The sequence below is a fragment of the Ovis aries genome, chromosome 13 (genome assembly GCF_016772045.2).
Source record: "Ovis aries strain OAR_USU_Benz2616 breed Rambouillet chromosome 13, ARS-UI_Ramb_v3.0, whole genome shotgun sequence".
Classification (NCBI taxonomy): domain Eukaryota; kingdom Metazoa; phylum Chordata; class Mammalia; order Artiodactyla; family Bovidae; genus Ovis; species Ovis aries.
In genome coordinates, this window is record NC_056066.1 from 65,935,245 (window position 1) to 65,950,297 (window position 15,053).

Genomic DNA, 15,053 nt, shown 5'->3' on the forward strand with positions numbered 1-15,053 from the left:
GCATCTTAACTCTGTGATGCATTCTGTTTTAGGCATCTTAAATATATTTTTAAAATTTCCCAATAATTCTAGAAATTAGGTATTATTCTTCTTCTAGTCTTCATTCTGAAAAGAAAGACTTTGTATAGTATAATACTGTTATATTCTTTAGTTATATGACTAACCTAGCAGGGAATTAATGATTATAGGATTATAACTACTATGAAACACACAATATAGTGATTAAGGACAAGACTCAAACCAAACTTCCTAGATTGAAACTCCAGTTTTGCCATTAACTGTATGCCTTCTTTATGCTTCAATTTGCTTATCTGTTACATGGGAACATAACAGTATCTATCTTACAGGATTGTGAAGATTGAGTTAATCTTCTAAAGCACTTAAAACAATGCTGAGAACAAGACTCAGTAAATGTCTACTGTAGACAATAGACCATACAGGAGGAGTGAAAAGAGCTTTAAAACACTTAAAAATGCTAAGCATGAAGTAAAGAGATAGACAATTTACCAGGGAGTGATTTTTCCAAATTACTGAAAGGGTATTTCTAGACTTCAAGCTAAGAATCACACCTTCCTTATTGTCCTCTGACATAGCTTACCTTTTCTCTAGTACAAATATGCTTCATATTATCTACTTCACAGACACGGGCAAACTTAAGAAAGCGCTTGTAATCAAAGCTATTTTGGATTCCAAGATGATGGCAGTCCCTGGAGAGATTCCCAAGCAGAGAGATGAAATTTTTCAGCAAAGGAAACCGTACCTTAAATATCAATACTAAATTTATATAAGGGTTTTATTTTGCTTGCTTATTTACTTAAATAAAAATTGTATCTATTTAAAGTATACAAGATTTTTAATCAATTTTTCTGAAGTGTTCAGTGCATACCTGGCAAAATAATCCCATTTGTCCACATCAATGCCATTTCTTTTATTGGCCACTATCTCATAAAGGAAGCTTTTTTCTTTAGGACGCCCTTTATAGAGCCACTGGAAGAGAAGAAAACCCACTGAAAGTTATAGAATAGGAGATAAATCTATTTATAAGCAAAGCAAGTATATTAACCTGAAAATTATAATTCAAAATTATTTGAATGGGAACGTTAGGTAAGTGAGAAAGTTCTACTCTTTTTTCCTTCACTTAATTCCCAAATTAGCAGAAAAGGGAAAGAAATCCTAGAAATGCTAAAATATGATATCCTGTTAATATAAACCTAGTGCCTTTGGAAGGATCCTAACTCTATTACACTTAGACAACCAACAAGCTTTCCTGTTTTCTTGGTTTAAAAGATTTTTTAAAATATTAAGATCTATTTATAAACTAGTAAGAGTGTTCCTGATATTCGAATGCTTAAATTCAGGAGTGAAAATTCTTGGAGCTCTGTTGTTTTTTTCTGGCTGTGCTGAGTATCCTGGGGATCCTAGTTCCCCAACCAGGGATGGAACCTGGGCCCTCAGCAGTGAAAGCGCCAGAGTCCCAACCACTGGACCACCAGGGAATTCCTAGGAACTCTGTTTTTTGGAAATAGGATATTTGCTATAAAATCCTCCTATTTATCTTATACCTTACAAGTAGATTTGTGTATTTTAAGGAAAAAAAGATTAAAAAACACAAAGGGGAAGTCTTTTTCCTAATTAAAAGAAAAAAGACCAAAAAGGAAACAAATCATACTTCCCTCTGAACTAATTCAACTTTTTCTAGGTCTTCACATATCTAAATAATCCAAACATTAATTTTAATGGGTAAATAAGACACATACTTTCAGAACTAAGTTACTTTAGGCTTCTATATAAAATTCTGCATACATATTCATTAAAAATATTAATATGTGTATTTTAATTTTGGGGGATAACTTCTAAAGAACTCAGTTAAGAGCTGAAAGAACTATATAAGCCTTTTATTTTTTGCACTGAACAGTAGAAATGTATCACATATTTTATCATTTAGTCTCCTAAAATAGCAAAATGTCACCCCTTCAAATACAGATCTGAAGGAACCAAGAAAAGACTAGATGAAAGGAACCAGTCAGTTCAAATTAGGCTGTACACAAACTTACCTTTGAAGGATCTTTGATGGGTGATTCAAGTGGTCCTGTAATTTGTTCCTTGATAAACACAATATCTTCCTCAGGGATGAGACCATAGTGTTTCATGACATCTTGGAGTCCGTTAGAATTGATGAGGTGCTCAAACATCATAACTGAGCCCTGCTCATGCTAGGAAAAGTCAGCAGTATGGTCTGTTACAGACTCTAGTCCATCAGGGACCCCTGATTATTCAAATTACTCTTGGCTCCCTGGTAATTCAGAGATAAAGTTCTAATGCACGTTAATGATCTAGTTTTCAACTACAGTCTTACAGATATTTTAAAACATCTGTCAAATTTGTCTATATTCTACCAGTCTACAAAACTTTATAATCCAAGTGCATCATTATTTAATAAATATATTTAATGAGATATAATCATTTATAATATGTATATATTATAGAGCACAGCTGAATATTACCAGATTGTAAGGATAGAATACCTTTTCATTTGTTTGTTTTTGGTGAGCTTCATGGTTTGCAGAATCTTAGTTACCTGACCAGAGATCAAACATAGGCCCTTGCAGGGCAAGTGCCAAGTCCTAACCACTGGACTGCCAGGAAATTCCCAGTAGAATACCATTTTAATGAATATTACTATAAAATTTAGTTCTATAGTATCATCAGCTTTGGGATTTGTGAAGCTACAAGTTCTATTAGCATTTCCATAGTGGTGAAAAGAGGTAATTGCAAACTTGGGAGCAAAAAAAAAAAAAAAGGTGGCGGGATGTTCCAGAGATCTGAAGTCAAAATCTGAGCTGGAATCTCAAACTATAGACTCATTTTACTCATAGTGTCTGGTCAGTCATTTGTAATCATTATAAAGAACAAAGGGCCCCCTGGAGGGCCTTTGCTTTTCTAAGAACTGTGATAGGACAGATCTTTGCTAAGAACTGCTCTATCACAGTTCTTAGCAAAAACAAACTCAAGAAAGATGAAAACACAACCCTGAATGGTCCTATATCTATTTTTTATTTTTAACTGAATCAAGGTACATAATAATTATATAGAGGAAAAAGAGTAAGTTCATAGTGGGGAACTTTGGCAGCCATTGCCTTAATCAAATGATTTAAGTTAACGTTACCAGTAACGGCTTTAGACTTCATGTGCCTCTGATGGAACACACTAAGGTCACTACGTGGCATTTTGTCAAAAATAGATAGTCTGACAGTATGAGAAAACTGAAAACCAAAACTCAAATTGAGGAACATTCCACAAAATAACTTGCTTGTATACTTCAAAAGAAGACAAGGTCATGAAAGACAGGATTGAAGAATTGTTGTAGGTCAAAAGAAACTAATGAGAAATGACAACCAAGTTGTAATATATGGATGAATTAGGACCAAAAAAGGTTTTCTTCCCGCTTTTCTATGGATAGCTGATGAAATCTGAAAGTCTGTAAGTTAGATTAATAGTATTGTATCAATATTAATATTGTATTATATATACAATTATATGTATTATGTATGTGTATATGTATGTATAATGTATTATGTATACAATAACAATATTGTATCCTGATTTTGATAAATGTACTAAGGTTATGTAAGAGAATGTTCTTATTTTTAGGAAATACCCACTGAGGCATATAGGAATAAACGAGCATTCCTACAACATACTTTAAAATGGATCAGAAAAAAATTTATACACACAGAAAACTTGAAGTTTCACAAAGATAGCACAGACAATAATGACTAAAATTATAAGCAGCTTAGGAGTAAACACAACAAAAGATATATAAAATCTTTATGGAGAAAATTACAACATTTATAATAGAAGAACAAAAGGCCAAAGATACCTAATAAAAGAACAAGGTGTGGACAGCTGTCCTACCAACTATCAAGACTTACTCTAAAGTAGTGACAGCTATGAAAGTGTAGAATGGAATAGAATTCAGGAAGATTCATCATATACACAAAGTTCAAAAAATGTTGGGGGTTGGTATTATAGAATCAGTGGGGACAGTGTAGAGCATTTGATTGCAGATCAGTGGGAAAATTCAATAAATAATTATCCATATTAAAAAAGAAATCAGATTTCTACCATGCTATGCAGAGTAATAAGTTCCCATGAGGTAAGGACTTACATGTGAATAGCAAAATATTTAAAGAAAAAGACTTGGGAAGGCTAAGTAGAGCCTATTTAAATTGACTCTGCTGGAAAACAACTGTTAACTCTGGATAACTTCCTGACCACCCTAGACAGCATATTAAAAAGCAGAGACATTACTTTGTCAACAAAGGCCCGTCTAGTCAAAGCTATAGTTTTCCCAGAAGTCATGTATGGATGTGAGAATTTGTTAGGGGAAGCACACTGATTGAAACTGCCCACCCTGGCCAGGCACCATAGTAACCATTTGCATGAGTTGTTTTACAACAGAAGGTCCTGCTAAGGAACATGGAACTAACAAGCCATCGCCAACTGGAAGAGTTCAGGAAAGGTCAAAGGAGACACCACATGTCCGACCATCTCCCAGAATCGTTCTCTCTGGCATCCATCTTGGCTGAACAAGGCGTACACCACCAGGAAGGACTCTGAGTCAGAATGATTGGCTAAGGACAACTCAGAAACTAATCCCATCACCATAAAACCCTAAGACTGCAAAACATGTGGCAGAGCTGTTCTCCTGGGTTCCCTTACCCTACTGCTCTCCACCCAGGTGCCCTTTCCCAATAAAATCTCTTGCTTTGTGAGCACATGTGTCTCCTCGGACAACTCATTTCCGAGTGTTAGACAAGAGGCCAGTTTCGGCCTTGGAAGGGGTCCCCCTTCCTGCAACAAGTTGGACTATAAAGAAAGCTGAGCCCCAACGAATTGATGCTTTTGAACTATGGTGTTGGAAAAGACTCTTGAGAGTCCCTTGGACTGCAAGGAGATCCAACCAGTCCATCCTAAAGGAAATCAGTCCTGAATATTCATTAGAAGGACTGATGCTGAAGCTGAAACTCCAATACTTTGGCTACCTAATGCTAAGAGCTGACTCATTTGAAAAGACCGTGATGCTGGGAAAAGTTTGAAGCCCAGAGAAGAAGGTAACAACAGAAGATGAGATGGTTGGATGGCACCACTGACACAACGGACATGAGTTTGAGTAAACTCTGGGAGCTGGTGATGGACAAGGAGGCCTGGTGCAGTCCATAGGGCTGCAAAGAGTCCGACAGGACTAAATGGAACTTTACTGGACTTCCTGAAGGTATTGGATTACCACCAAAAGCAGGCAGAGGTTAGAGGGAACTAAACACTTGGAAGAGAAACATTCCAGTTCCTGTTTGTTGTGGGCAACATTCCAGTTCTTTTACGGCTTTTAGCCTGAGGGAGGCCCTAGGGCAGCAGATCTGGAAAGAAACTATTCTTTTCACTAGGTGGAAGAACCAGAATACTTCATCAAAATTTTAAATTTTCTTTCTGAAAAGCCACCTTTGTTAAGGAAATGAACTAAGACTTTCCTGGCAGTACAGCGGTTAAGACTGCCTTCCAGTGCAAGGTGTGTGGCCCCGAAGATCGCACAGGCTTTGTGGCCGAAAAACAAATAAAAAAAACACAGAAATCCAAGAAATGGAAGCAATATTATAAAAAATTCAATAAAGACTTTAAAATGGTCCACATTAAAAAAAAAACTTAAAGAAATGAATTGGTGATTGGTAAGTTTCAGAAAAAAATATCCGTAATACATGCATCTGACTATATATATATATTTATTCAAATTGATAATTAAAAGGTAAATATTCAATTTTTTAAAATGGGTAAATGGAAAATCTCTTTACAAAAGATGATTTATCAGTGACAAAGTACAGGAAATGGGAAGTTAACACACCACAGAGAATGCCAAATAAAAAAGGGAAAACCCCACAAAAGACTATTTCACACTCAATAGAAAGAATAACCAAAAATCTAAATGTTGGTAAGGCCAGGGAAGAACAGGTACTCTCATAATGCTGGCAGAGTGTAAAATGGGGAAGGTCTGGTAATTTCTTATAAGGTTAAATATGCATCTACTTGATGACCCAGAAATTCTACTACTAGGTAAGGAGAAATGAACCTAAGACAAATGAAAATATTTTCCACAAAAACTGTGTATAGTAACATGTACAACATCCTTATATTTGTAATAGCCCTAAACGGAAAACAACCCAAATTCTACAAAGGAGAAAAGATAAACAAATAGTGACTTATTCATACAATGGGCTATTACTTCAGCAATGAATAGGGACAAAAATTATACTGCAATAATACAAACCGGACAAAATAGTACCTATTATAGGATTCTACTTATATCAAGTCTAGAGACAGGAAAAATGAATCTGTTTATAAAAATTAGAAGGTGATGATGACGGGGAGAGCAGGAACTGACTAGAAAGGGTCACACGGGAATTCTCCAGGAAGATGAAAATACTGCACATCTCAACTTGAGTAGTGGCTGCACGGATGAATACACTTGTCAAAACTCACTGAACTATATAATGATGATCTGGACAACATATTTAAGATGAATTATACCTTTCTAAAAATGAGAGAATAAATAGTGGTTGACATGTAAGAATTGTTCAGTATGTATTGATATCATCTTCTGTTCCAAATACAGTACAGCCAAAAGTGGAAGATGACCTACCTTTACTTCTCAAAAACTGATTCCAGAAAAATGGGTTAGCTACCTGCAAATCTGTAATTAATACAAAGAAAGTGAAAGTGAAGTCGCTCAGTCATGTCCGACTCTTTGCAGCCCCATGGACTGTAGCCTACCAGGCGCCTCTGTCCATGGGATTTTCCAGGCAACAGTACTGGAGTAGATTGCCATTTCCTTCTCCAGGGGATCTTCCCAACCCAGGGATTGAACCCGGGTCTCCCACACTGCAGACAGGCGCTTTACCAACTGAGCCACCAGGGAAGTCCTTAATTATACAAAGAACTTAGTATAGAGCTTACTTTATGGTCACACAAAATGAATCAAAGCCAGAGTCAGCCTTTGATTTTTCATTTTACAGTAGTATGACAGAGTAGAAAGAGCATTAAATTAGCTGCTAGGAAACCTGGTTTTCTAGTGCTGGCTCTATCATTTCACAGGCTTTGTGACTTTTGCTGCCTCAGTACACCTCTGAGTTTTGAGTTCCTTTACATTTACAAAAATGGAGATAATGATTTCCTCCTTAGAGACTGCTGTGAGGATCAAATGAAAGCAACACCCTGAAAAACTGTAACAGGAATTATACTATAACACAGTAGTCACTGCTTAGTCTTTATTTTACTAAATGTTGAATATATGATACATACCGTCCATTTTATCTCTGGTCGAGCAAGAGGAATAAATCTTCCATCAAACATATGAGAAAATGGCCCATGACCTTAAAAACAAAAGCTGCATTAGAACGGGAACACTTTTTGTAAATTGGTGGAAAGGAAATTTTTCTAGTTAAATGTGAATATCAATGGAAATTAATAATTTATAATCACAAAAAGGAACAAGTTGTTCCTTCCCATTTTCTAAAACAAGAGAACAGGAAGCAGAACAATACAAGAATGTAAATTCTCCACTGAAGGGTCTCTGAGTCACCGGAGTTTACATAAACTTACTGAAAGGACACTTTTGTATAAATAAAGGAATGTTAATGACAAAAACTTTTGGCTTCTTTAGATTACATATTGGTATTGTTAGAAAAGCAGTTTTAAGACAATCTACTAGGGTCAGGAAATCATTAGAACTTCATTACTCCGAACCTTTAAAAACATCCCTTTTTATGTAAATTTTATAATGTATGCACTTTATTTTAGACACATATCAGGGTTTATCTTTGTTTTTATTGATGATATGGGCAATCAAAAATGGAGATCGCTACTTCATCTTATTCATAAGTGACCTTAACATTCTACAACATCTATCAACATGAAACTTTGCTGAGGCACAAATCTGGAATCATCAGAATTTCTGAAGGAGTTAAACTTGGCCCTCTGCATTCACAGATTCAATCAACCTTGGACAGAAAATATTTGGTGGTGGTGGGGGGGAAGGGGCAGAATTTCAGGAAGTTCCAAAAAGCAAAACTTGAATTTGCCAGGCTTGTTGGCAGTTATTTACATATTATTGGTATTATCAGTTATCTAGAATTGATTTAATCCTAGATTAATTGATTTAATTCTCTATACACAGGAGAGGATGTGTATGGGTTTACAAATTTTATATAAAGGACTTGAGTATTGGGCTTTTGGTTTTTTTTTTTTATTCGGAGGGGTCATGGAACAAATTCCCCCTACACTTCCTTGTTAGATGGGAGAGGGAGCTCACTTACCAGCCCCAGGCCTTTTCTGCATGTTTCACTACATAAATAAAGGCTTGTTATTGCAGACTTTAGACTCCTGGGGATTGGTAAAAGATTCCCAAAAGCTCCTTCTCAAAATACCAAGAATCTTAATGATCGAAGGCTGATACTGGTCCTACTGAAATCTCCAAGGGAACGTGCTGAAAAGACTGCCCTATGCCTTTAATTATCTCACTGGAGTGAAGTGAAGTGAAGTCGTTCAGTTGTGTCCGATTCTTTGCGACCCCGTGGACTGTAGCCTACCAGGCTCCTCCGTCCATGGGATTCTCCAGGCAAGAATACTGGATTAGGTTGCCATTTCCTTCTCCAGGGGATCTTCCTGATCCAGGGATCGAACCCGGGTCTCCTGCATTGCAGGCAGACGCTTTAACCTCTGAGCCACCAGGAGAAGGCCTAATTATCTGACTACTGAAACACAAAAACCTCCCTTTCTCTGAAACACAAAAACCTCCCTTTCTCTGCACCGAGGGCACATGCAAACTCTTAGGATCCTTCAGTGTGTGTGCATGTGTGCTCAGTGTCTGACTCTTTGTGACCCCATGGACTGTAGCCAGGCTCCCCTGTCCATGGAATTTTCCAGGCAAGAGAACTGGAGTGAGTTGCCATTTCCTACTCCAGGGGATCTTCCTGACCCAAGGATCGAACCCATGTCTCTTGCGTCTCCTGCATTAACAGGAAGATTCTTTACCACTTCGCTGCCTGGGAAATCCATAGATTACTCCAGTAAGTAGGAATAAATTACAAGGATAGAGGAAAAAACTCTGTGATAAAAGAGAACATTCTTTTTTCTCTTTGTCTCTGGAGAAAGATGATATTCTTTTACTTGGATTTAAGTGGCCCAAGACTGAGGTTGTGAGTATAGGTCACAAGGAGTTCTCTAAATCTGTTAATCTGCTAGAGCAGATTATGTACTCTAGGTGTGAGAAGAATAGATTTCACAAAGTAACTGAAGGGAAATAGCAATTTTATTCAGCAAAGATAAAGGGAAAATCAAATATACAACACTCCAACACACAGTAGTAGGAAAAAAAATCACTATTAGAACGTCCTTTCATATAACCTGCAATGAAGGGTGCAATGTGGGAAACTCATTGAAAGACTTAAAAAAAAAAAGAAAAGAAAGCAATGCTTTGGGCTTATGAACCATTCTAGGAAGAAGCAATGGCAAATTTACATTAATGTTAACTAAAGAATTAGAACACAACTTTTATATTGCTCTTAGTTGTATTTCAAAGAGAGGTGGCAGGTGATTTTACTCTAGAACTCTGGTTCTTTGAACTGCTTACCAAGATCATGACAAAGACCAGCGATCTGAACACAGAGGATATCTCGTTCACTTATCTGTAGCTCCGGTTGTTTTTCACTCAGTTCACGAACTAGACATCCTGCTAGATACCCCACGCTGCGGAGCAGGAAGGAACAAAACAAACACGAAAAATTTATTTTTCTGTTTGAAAGATGAGTGACTGTTAAGATGTGTATTTGTCCATGATAAATCCCTAAGGAGGCTGTGAATCAGACTATGGGTTATGGAGCCTTCTCAGCAGTTTGAGTGTAAAAAGCCCTCTTTTTCTCTTTTTGTTTCAGAGTCTACCTGACTAAGCTTGTAGGCTGTATTACCTTTCTGTAATAGCCTGTATTACATTTCTGGTCCTTGTAGGCTGTTTTATATTTCTGATTTATAGAAATTTGCAAGACAGAGAGAGTTGATTTTAACTCCCCAAAGAACTGGTCTGCTGCCTGAATAATATTAAAAGACTGATTTCCCCAACTACCTTTTCTTTACTTTGATTATTATTAGCTTATGAATATTAGCCCTTATTTTTACATTATATTGTGTAAGTTCAGGTAATCCTATTGAGTTGTTTTGGAATTTTTTATATATTTAATATTTTCTGAGGGGCAGATGTATACATCTTGTCTTATAACACCAGGCAGGAGAAGCATTCCCCAGGGAAACATAATGTCTACACACAATGTAGTTAGGAAAAAGAGATATAAACATATTATATTAAACCCACTTAAATACACCTATTTTTATAAACTGTCATCTCAATCCTATCAACTCTTACACCATTAACTTTAGCCTTCATTAGAACACCATTAACAAGCTATGGTCTTACAAGGGGTTCTAGAAACTTTCCTTTTTATCCTCCAGTCATTGTATCTATTTTTATATAAAGGCTCTGGGGTCTCCAGGGAGGGGGATAACTAAGGGACTCAGGTCTTTAAAAAAAAAATACCTTTAACTTGATTAATTGGCTTAACTGTTGTCCCAACAATTATTGATTAGGTATCTCAATGTCATTTTCTTCCAGCCTTCTAACTATTTACATAAATATTTTAAACATATATTTAAGTATATTTACTATATATACTGCCACTGTTGCTGCTAAGTCACTTCAGTCGTGTCCGACTGTGTGACCCCATAGGCGGTAGCCCACCAGTTTCCGCCGTCCCTGGGATTCTTCAGAAAAGAACACTGGAGTGGGTTGCCACTTCCTTCTCCAATGCATGAAAGTGAAGTCGCTCAATTGTGTCCAACTCTCAACATACATATACTAAACTGAGGTAAAAAGAATGGACTTGTTTGGGGCCCTTTAATATCGGGCACCAACAGAAGGTTCCCATGGCACCTATGTAAAGTTCCAACCTTACATAGTGTTGTATCAAAACCTTTCTTTTAATCTTATTAACATCCATTTAAAATATCTAATTTCTTAATAAAATCTAAAGATTTTTATCCTGTTGGGACAAATCCCTTTAAAATTTTCACCTTCTTGGGAAGAAGTCTCTTCACTCTCCTCTAAGTTTTTTTCTCTATTAATCAATCTAATTAACATTAATTAACCTAATGTTTTTATTAGCATCTGTCAGGGAACCCTAAATGGACACTACAAAATAAGGCTTCCCAAATTTGTTTATTTTTGTCTGTTCTAAACTGATGGCATAGCTGTTTTATATACTATCCATCTTCTAATTTTTTTCATAGGTAACAATAAAACAGCTCTTTATAATAAAAGCTCTCTAAAAAATTTACCAATTTACCAAGTTTCTCCACTTTTAAGGATCCATTGTCTGGTCACTGACAAGTAGTATCTTAACAGTGACTCAAACCAGTAAAATGCAAGAGGCGTCCCCACAAGAGCGTGCAAAGGATGCAACCTTCCTAAGATTTAGAAATTTATTTCCCAAAACAGCCTAAGAGAGTTAAGTCCTTTGGTGTATAGGAGGATGTAATGAAGGTTAAGATGAAAAAGACCCTTTATAACAAATTTTCCTGAGAGTTGCCACAGCCAGACAAATAGACTTCCCAGTCTATCTGACTGCTTGCCAAATGTACACCATGTGAGTAACTTTCGGGTAGCAGAAACCAAGGTCTCAGAACACAGAGGGGGTGGGGGGATGCCTAAGGAGATTAGGTAGAACTTTCATATCTTTAAGATTATAGGAAGAGAAATGCAAATACTCCCAGAAAGACTTCTGTTTCTTTAAGTTCAGAATTTTGAAAAGATGTTTTATCAAGTTGGCTTTTTCTAGCTGCACATGAAAAATATTAATTTTGGAATGTCAAAAGAACCCCATTTTGGCTAATTTTAGGATAAGAGTTAATTCCCAATTAAACAAGTACTTGTAAGTACAAATTCTGTACATACATAATAAAAATTTCCCAGTGTCTGTCACTTAGGGTAACCTATCAGCAGTTTTTAACTGAGCAAAGTAAGGATATTCTGATACATGCTCCATCATGAGTGACTTGGGGAAATTATGCTAAGTGAAATAAGCCAATTACAGAATGACAAATATTCTATGAAACCACTTATATGACTGTAGCCTGCCAGGCTCCTCTGTCCATGATATTCTCCAGGCAAAAAATACTGCAGTAGGTTGCCATTTCATATTTCAGGGAATCTTCCCAACTCAGGGATCTAAACCAAGTTTCTTGCATCTCCTGCATTGGCAACTGGATTCTTTACCACTGTGCCACCTAGGAAGCTTAATGAAGTACATAAAATGGTCAAATTCACCTGAACAGAAAGTAAAATAATGGCTACTGAGGGACTGGGGAGAAGAGAAATGGGAATTTGCTATTCAATGGATACAGAGTTTCAATTTTGCAAGATGAAAATATTTTGGAGATTGGTTGCACAATAATGTGGACATATTTAACATTATTGAACTGTAAACTTAAAAAATGGTTAGGAAGGTAAATTTTATATTGTTTATTTTATCCCATTTTTTAAAAAAGCAAACTTCTGGCATTGTAATGTTTACAACATAGATTGAAGATATGGTGCCCAACAAATGTTAAATACACTTTTAGCATTTCCACCTGAAAGTACTTCCTGAATGAATAAATTATCTTTCTTGTCCCCTAAACTCTGAACAGAGACATTACTTTGCTGACTAAGGTCTGCCTAGTCAAGGCTATGGTTTTTCCTGTGGTCATATATGGATGTGAGAGTTGGACTGTGAAGAAGGCTGTGCGCAGAAGAATTGATGCATTTGAACTGTGGTGTTGGAGAAGACTCTTGAGGGTCCCTTGGACTGCAAGGAGATCCAACCAGTCCATTCTGAAAGAGATCAACCCTGGGATTTCTTTGGAAGGAATGATGCTAAAGCTGAAGCTCCAGTACTTCCACCTCATGCGAAGAGTTGACTCATTGGAAAATACTCTGAGGCTGGGAGGGATTGGGGGCAGGAGGAGAAGGGGACGACCCAGGATGAGATGGCTGGATGGCATCACGGACTCAATGGACGTGAGTCTGAGTGAACTCCGGGAGATGGTGATGGACAGGGAGGCCTGGCGTGCTGTGATTCATGGGGTCGCAAAGAGTCGGACACGACTGAGCGACTGAACTGAACTGAAACTCTGAACTCCACAAGAATAGAAACAGTTGCTACCTTATCAGTTTGGTATGGTCTAACAATTTTTCTAATAATACTTTGGCTACCTGATGTGAACAACTGACTCACTAGAAAAGACCCTGATGTTGGGAAAGATTGGCAGGAGGAGAAGGGGACAACACAGAATGAGATAGTTGGATGGCATCACCGACTTGACAGATGTGAGTTTGAGTAGGCTCCAGGAGTTGGTGATGGACAGGGAAGCCTGGTGTGCTGCAGTCTATGGGGTTGCAAAGAGTCGGGGTGAATTGAATAATTTTTTAATAAGTATTTATTGATGAATAAAGATGTGAGTAGATGCTTGTGTTCTGGCTAATCAAAAATGCTTCTAAACAAATAAACAAAACCAAAGTAACACAGCAGTTTTCCCTTATCATTGGTTTCATTTTTCTCATTTCAGTTACCAGTAGTCACCAACAGTCTGAAAATATTAGATGGAAAGTTCCAGAAATACACAATTCATAAGTTTTAAATCAGTCCATTAAAGCAGTCCATTCTCATACTTTTCTGCTCCATCATGACCAGGTCATAAGTGACTCTTTTGTCCAGTGTATCCCACATATTAGCCAATTAGCAGGCAGCACAATTAACATTTCATAGTGCTTATGTTCAAGTAACCCTTATTTTGCCCCAAAGTGCAAGAGTAGTAAATCTAGCAATTCAGATGTCCCAAAGAGAAGCCTATAAGTGCTTCTTGTGAGTGAGTAGTTCAGTTCAGTTGCTCAGTCGTGTCCAACTCTTTGTGACCCCATGCACTGCAACACGCCAGGCTTCCCTGTCCATCACCAACTCCCGGAGTTTACTCAAACTCATGTCCATTGTAAGTGAGCAAAAAGGTCAAAATTCTCAAAACTCAATAAAGATGGAAAAAATTGTTACGCTGAGGATGCTAAGATCTATCATAAGAATAGATCTTCTGTGAAATTGTGAAGAAGGAGAAAGAAATTTGTGCTAGTTTCAATGATGCACCTCAAACTGTGAAAGCTACAGCTATGGTGTGTGGTAAGTGCTTAGTTAAGATGAAAAGGGCATTAAATTTATACAACAAGATATTGGGAGAGAAAGAGAGGGAGAAACTACGTTCACATAACTTTAAAAAAAAATTTAATTCATCACATAACTTTTAACTCATTGTATTCTTTTTACCCTAAAGTGAAAGTGAAGTCACTCAGTTATGTCTGACTCTTTGCAACCCCACGATCTATAGCCTACCAGGCTCCTCCATCCACAGAATTTTCCAGGCAAGAGTACTGGAGTGGGTTGCCACTTCCTTCTCCAGGGGATCTTCCTGACCCTGGGATGGAACCCAGGTCTCCCGCATTACAGGCAGACGCTTTAACCATCTGAGTCACCAGGGAGGCTTCTTACCCTAGACTGTGCTCAAATCGATTGTGTGAAGCTCCTGGAAAAACATAGTAACCGCCTCCCAACTGCTTGATGTATCGCAGGCGCTGAAATTGAGGTGTGTCGATGATTCGGATGAGGAGAGGGTGAAATTCAATGTGGCCATGGATAGGATCATTGATCACCTAGAAAATTATGTTTAAATTAATGTGAGCAACAATACATTACCCCAACTAAAATTTTTGTCCATTCATTCCGATCTACAGTGGGAAGTTAAAGCTATTTGCTTTCAAGTAAGAATACTACTATGGGAAAGGACAAGGTATGAAAATCTTAACTTTATTTAGGAATCACTACCAGACAGATCAAGCGTATTGGACCTGGGACATTTCACTTCTTAATGGATTC

The 15,053-nt window shown here is 37.2% G+C and overlaps 1 protein-coding gene across 7 annotated transcripts in view; it reads right to left on the reverse strand.

Annotated features, from left to right (window-relative positions):
• The window catches only part of SAMHD1 (SAM and HD domain containing deoxynucleoside triphosphate triphosphohydrolase 1), a 75,571-nt gene that overhangs the window by 34,362 nt on the left and 26,156 nt on the right, over window positions 1-15,053 (reverse strand). For all 7 annotated transcript variants that reach the window (XM_004014555.5, XM_042230348.2, XM_027977171.3 and 4 more), the window contains exons 4-9: window positions 14,670-14,830; window positions 9,680-9,795; window positions 7,351-7,421; window positions 2,055-2,213; window positions 887-987; window positions 599-707 (exon numbers count right to left, since the gene is read on the reverse strand). In XM_004014555.5, coding sequence (XP_004014604.2) covers window positions 599-707; window positions 887-987; window positions 2,055-2,213; window positions 7,351-7,421; window positions 9,680-9,795; window positions 14,670-14,830 — 717 coding nt within the window. The remainder of the gene's footprint in view (window positions 1-598; window positions 708-886; window positions 988-2,054; window positions 2,214-7,350; window positions 7,422-9,679; window positions 9,796-14,669; window positions 14,831-15,053) is intronic.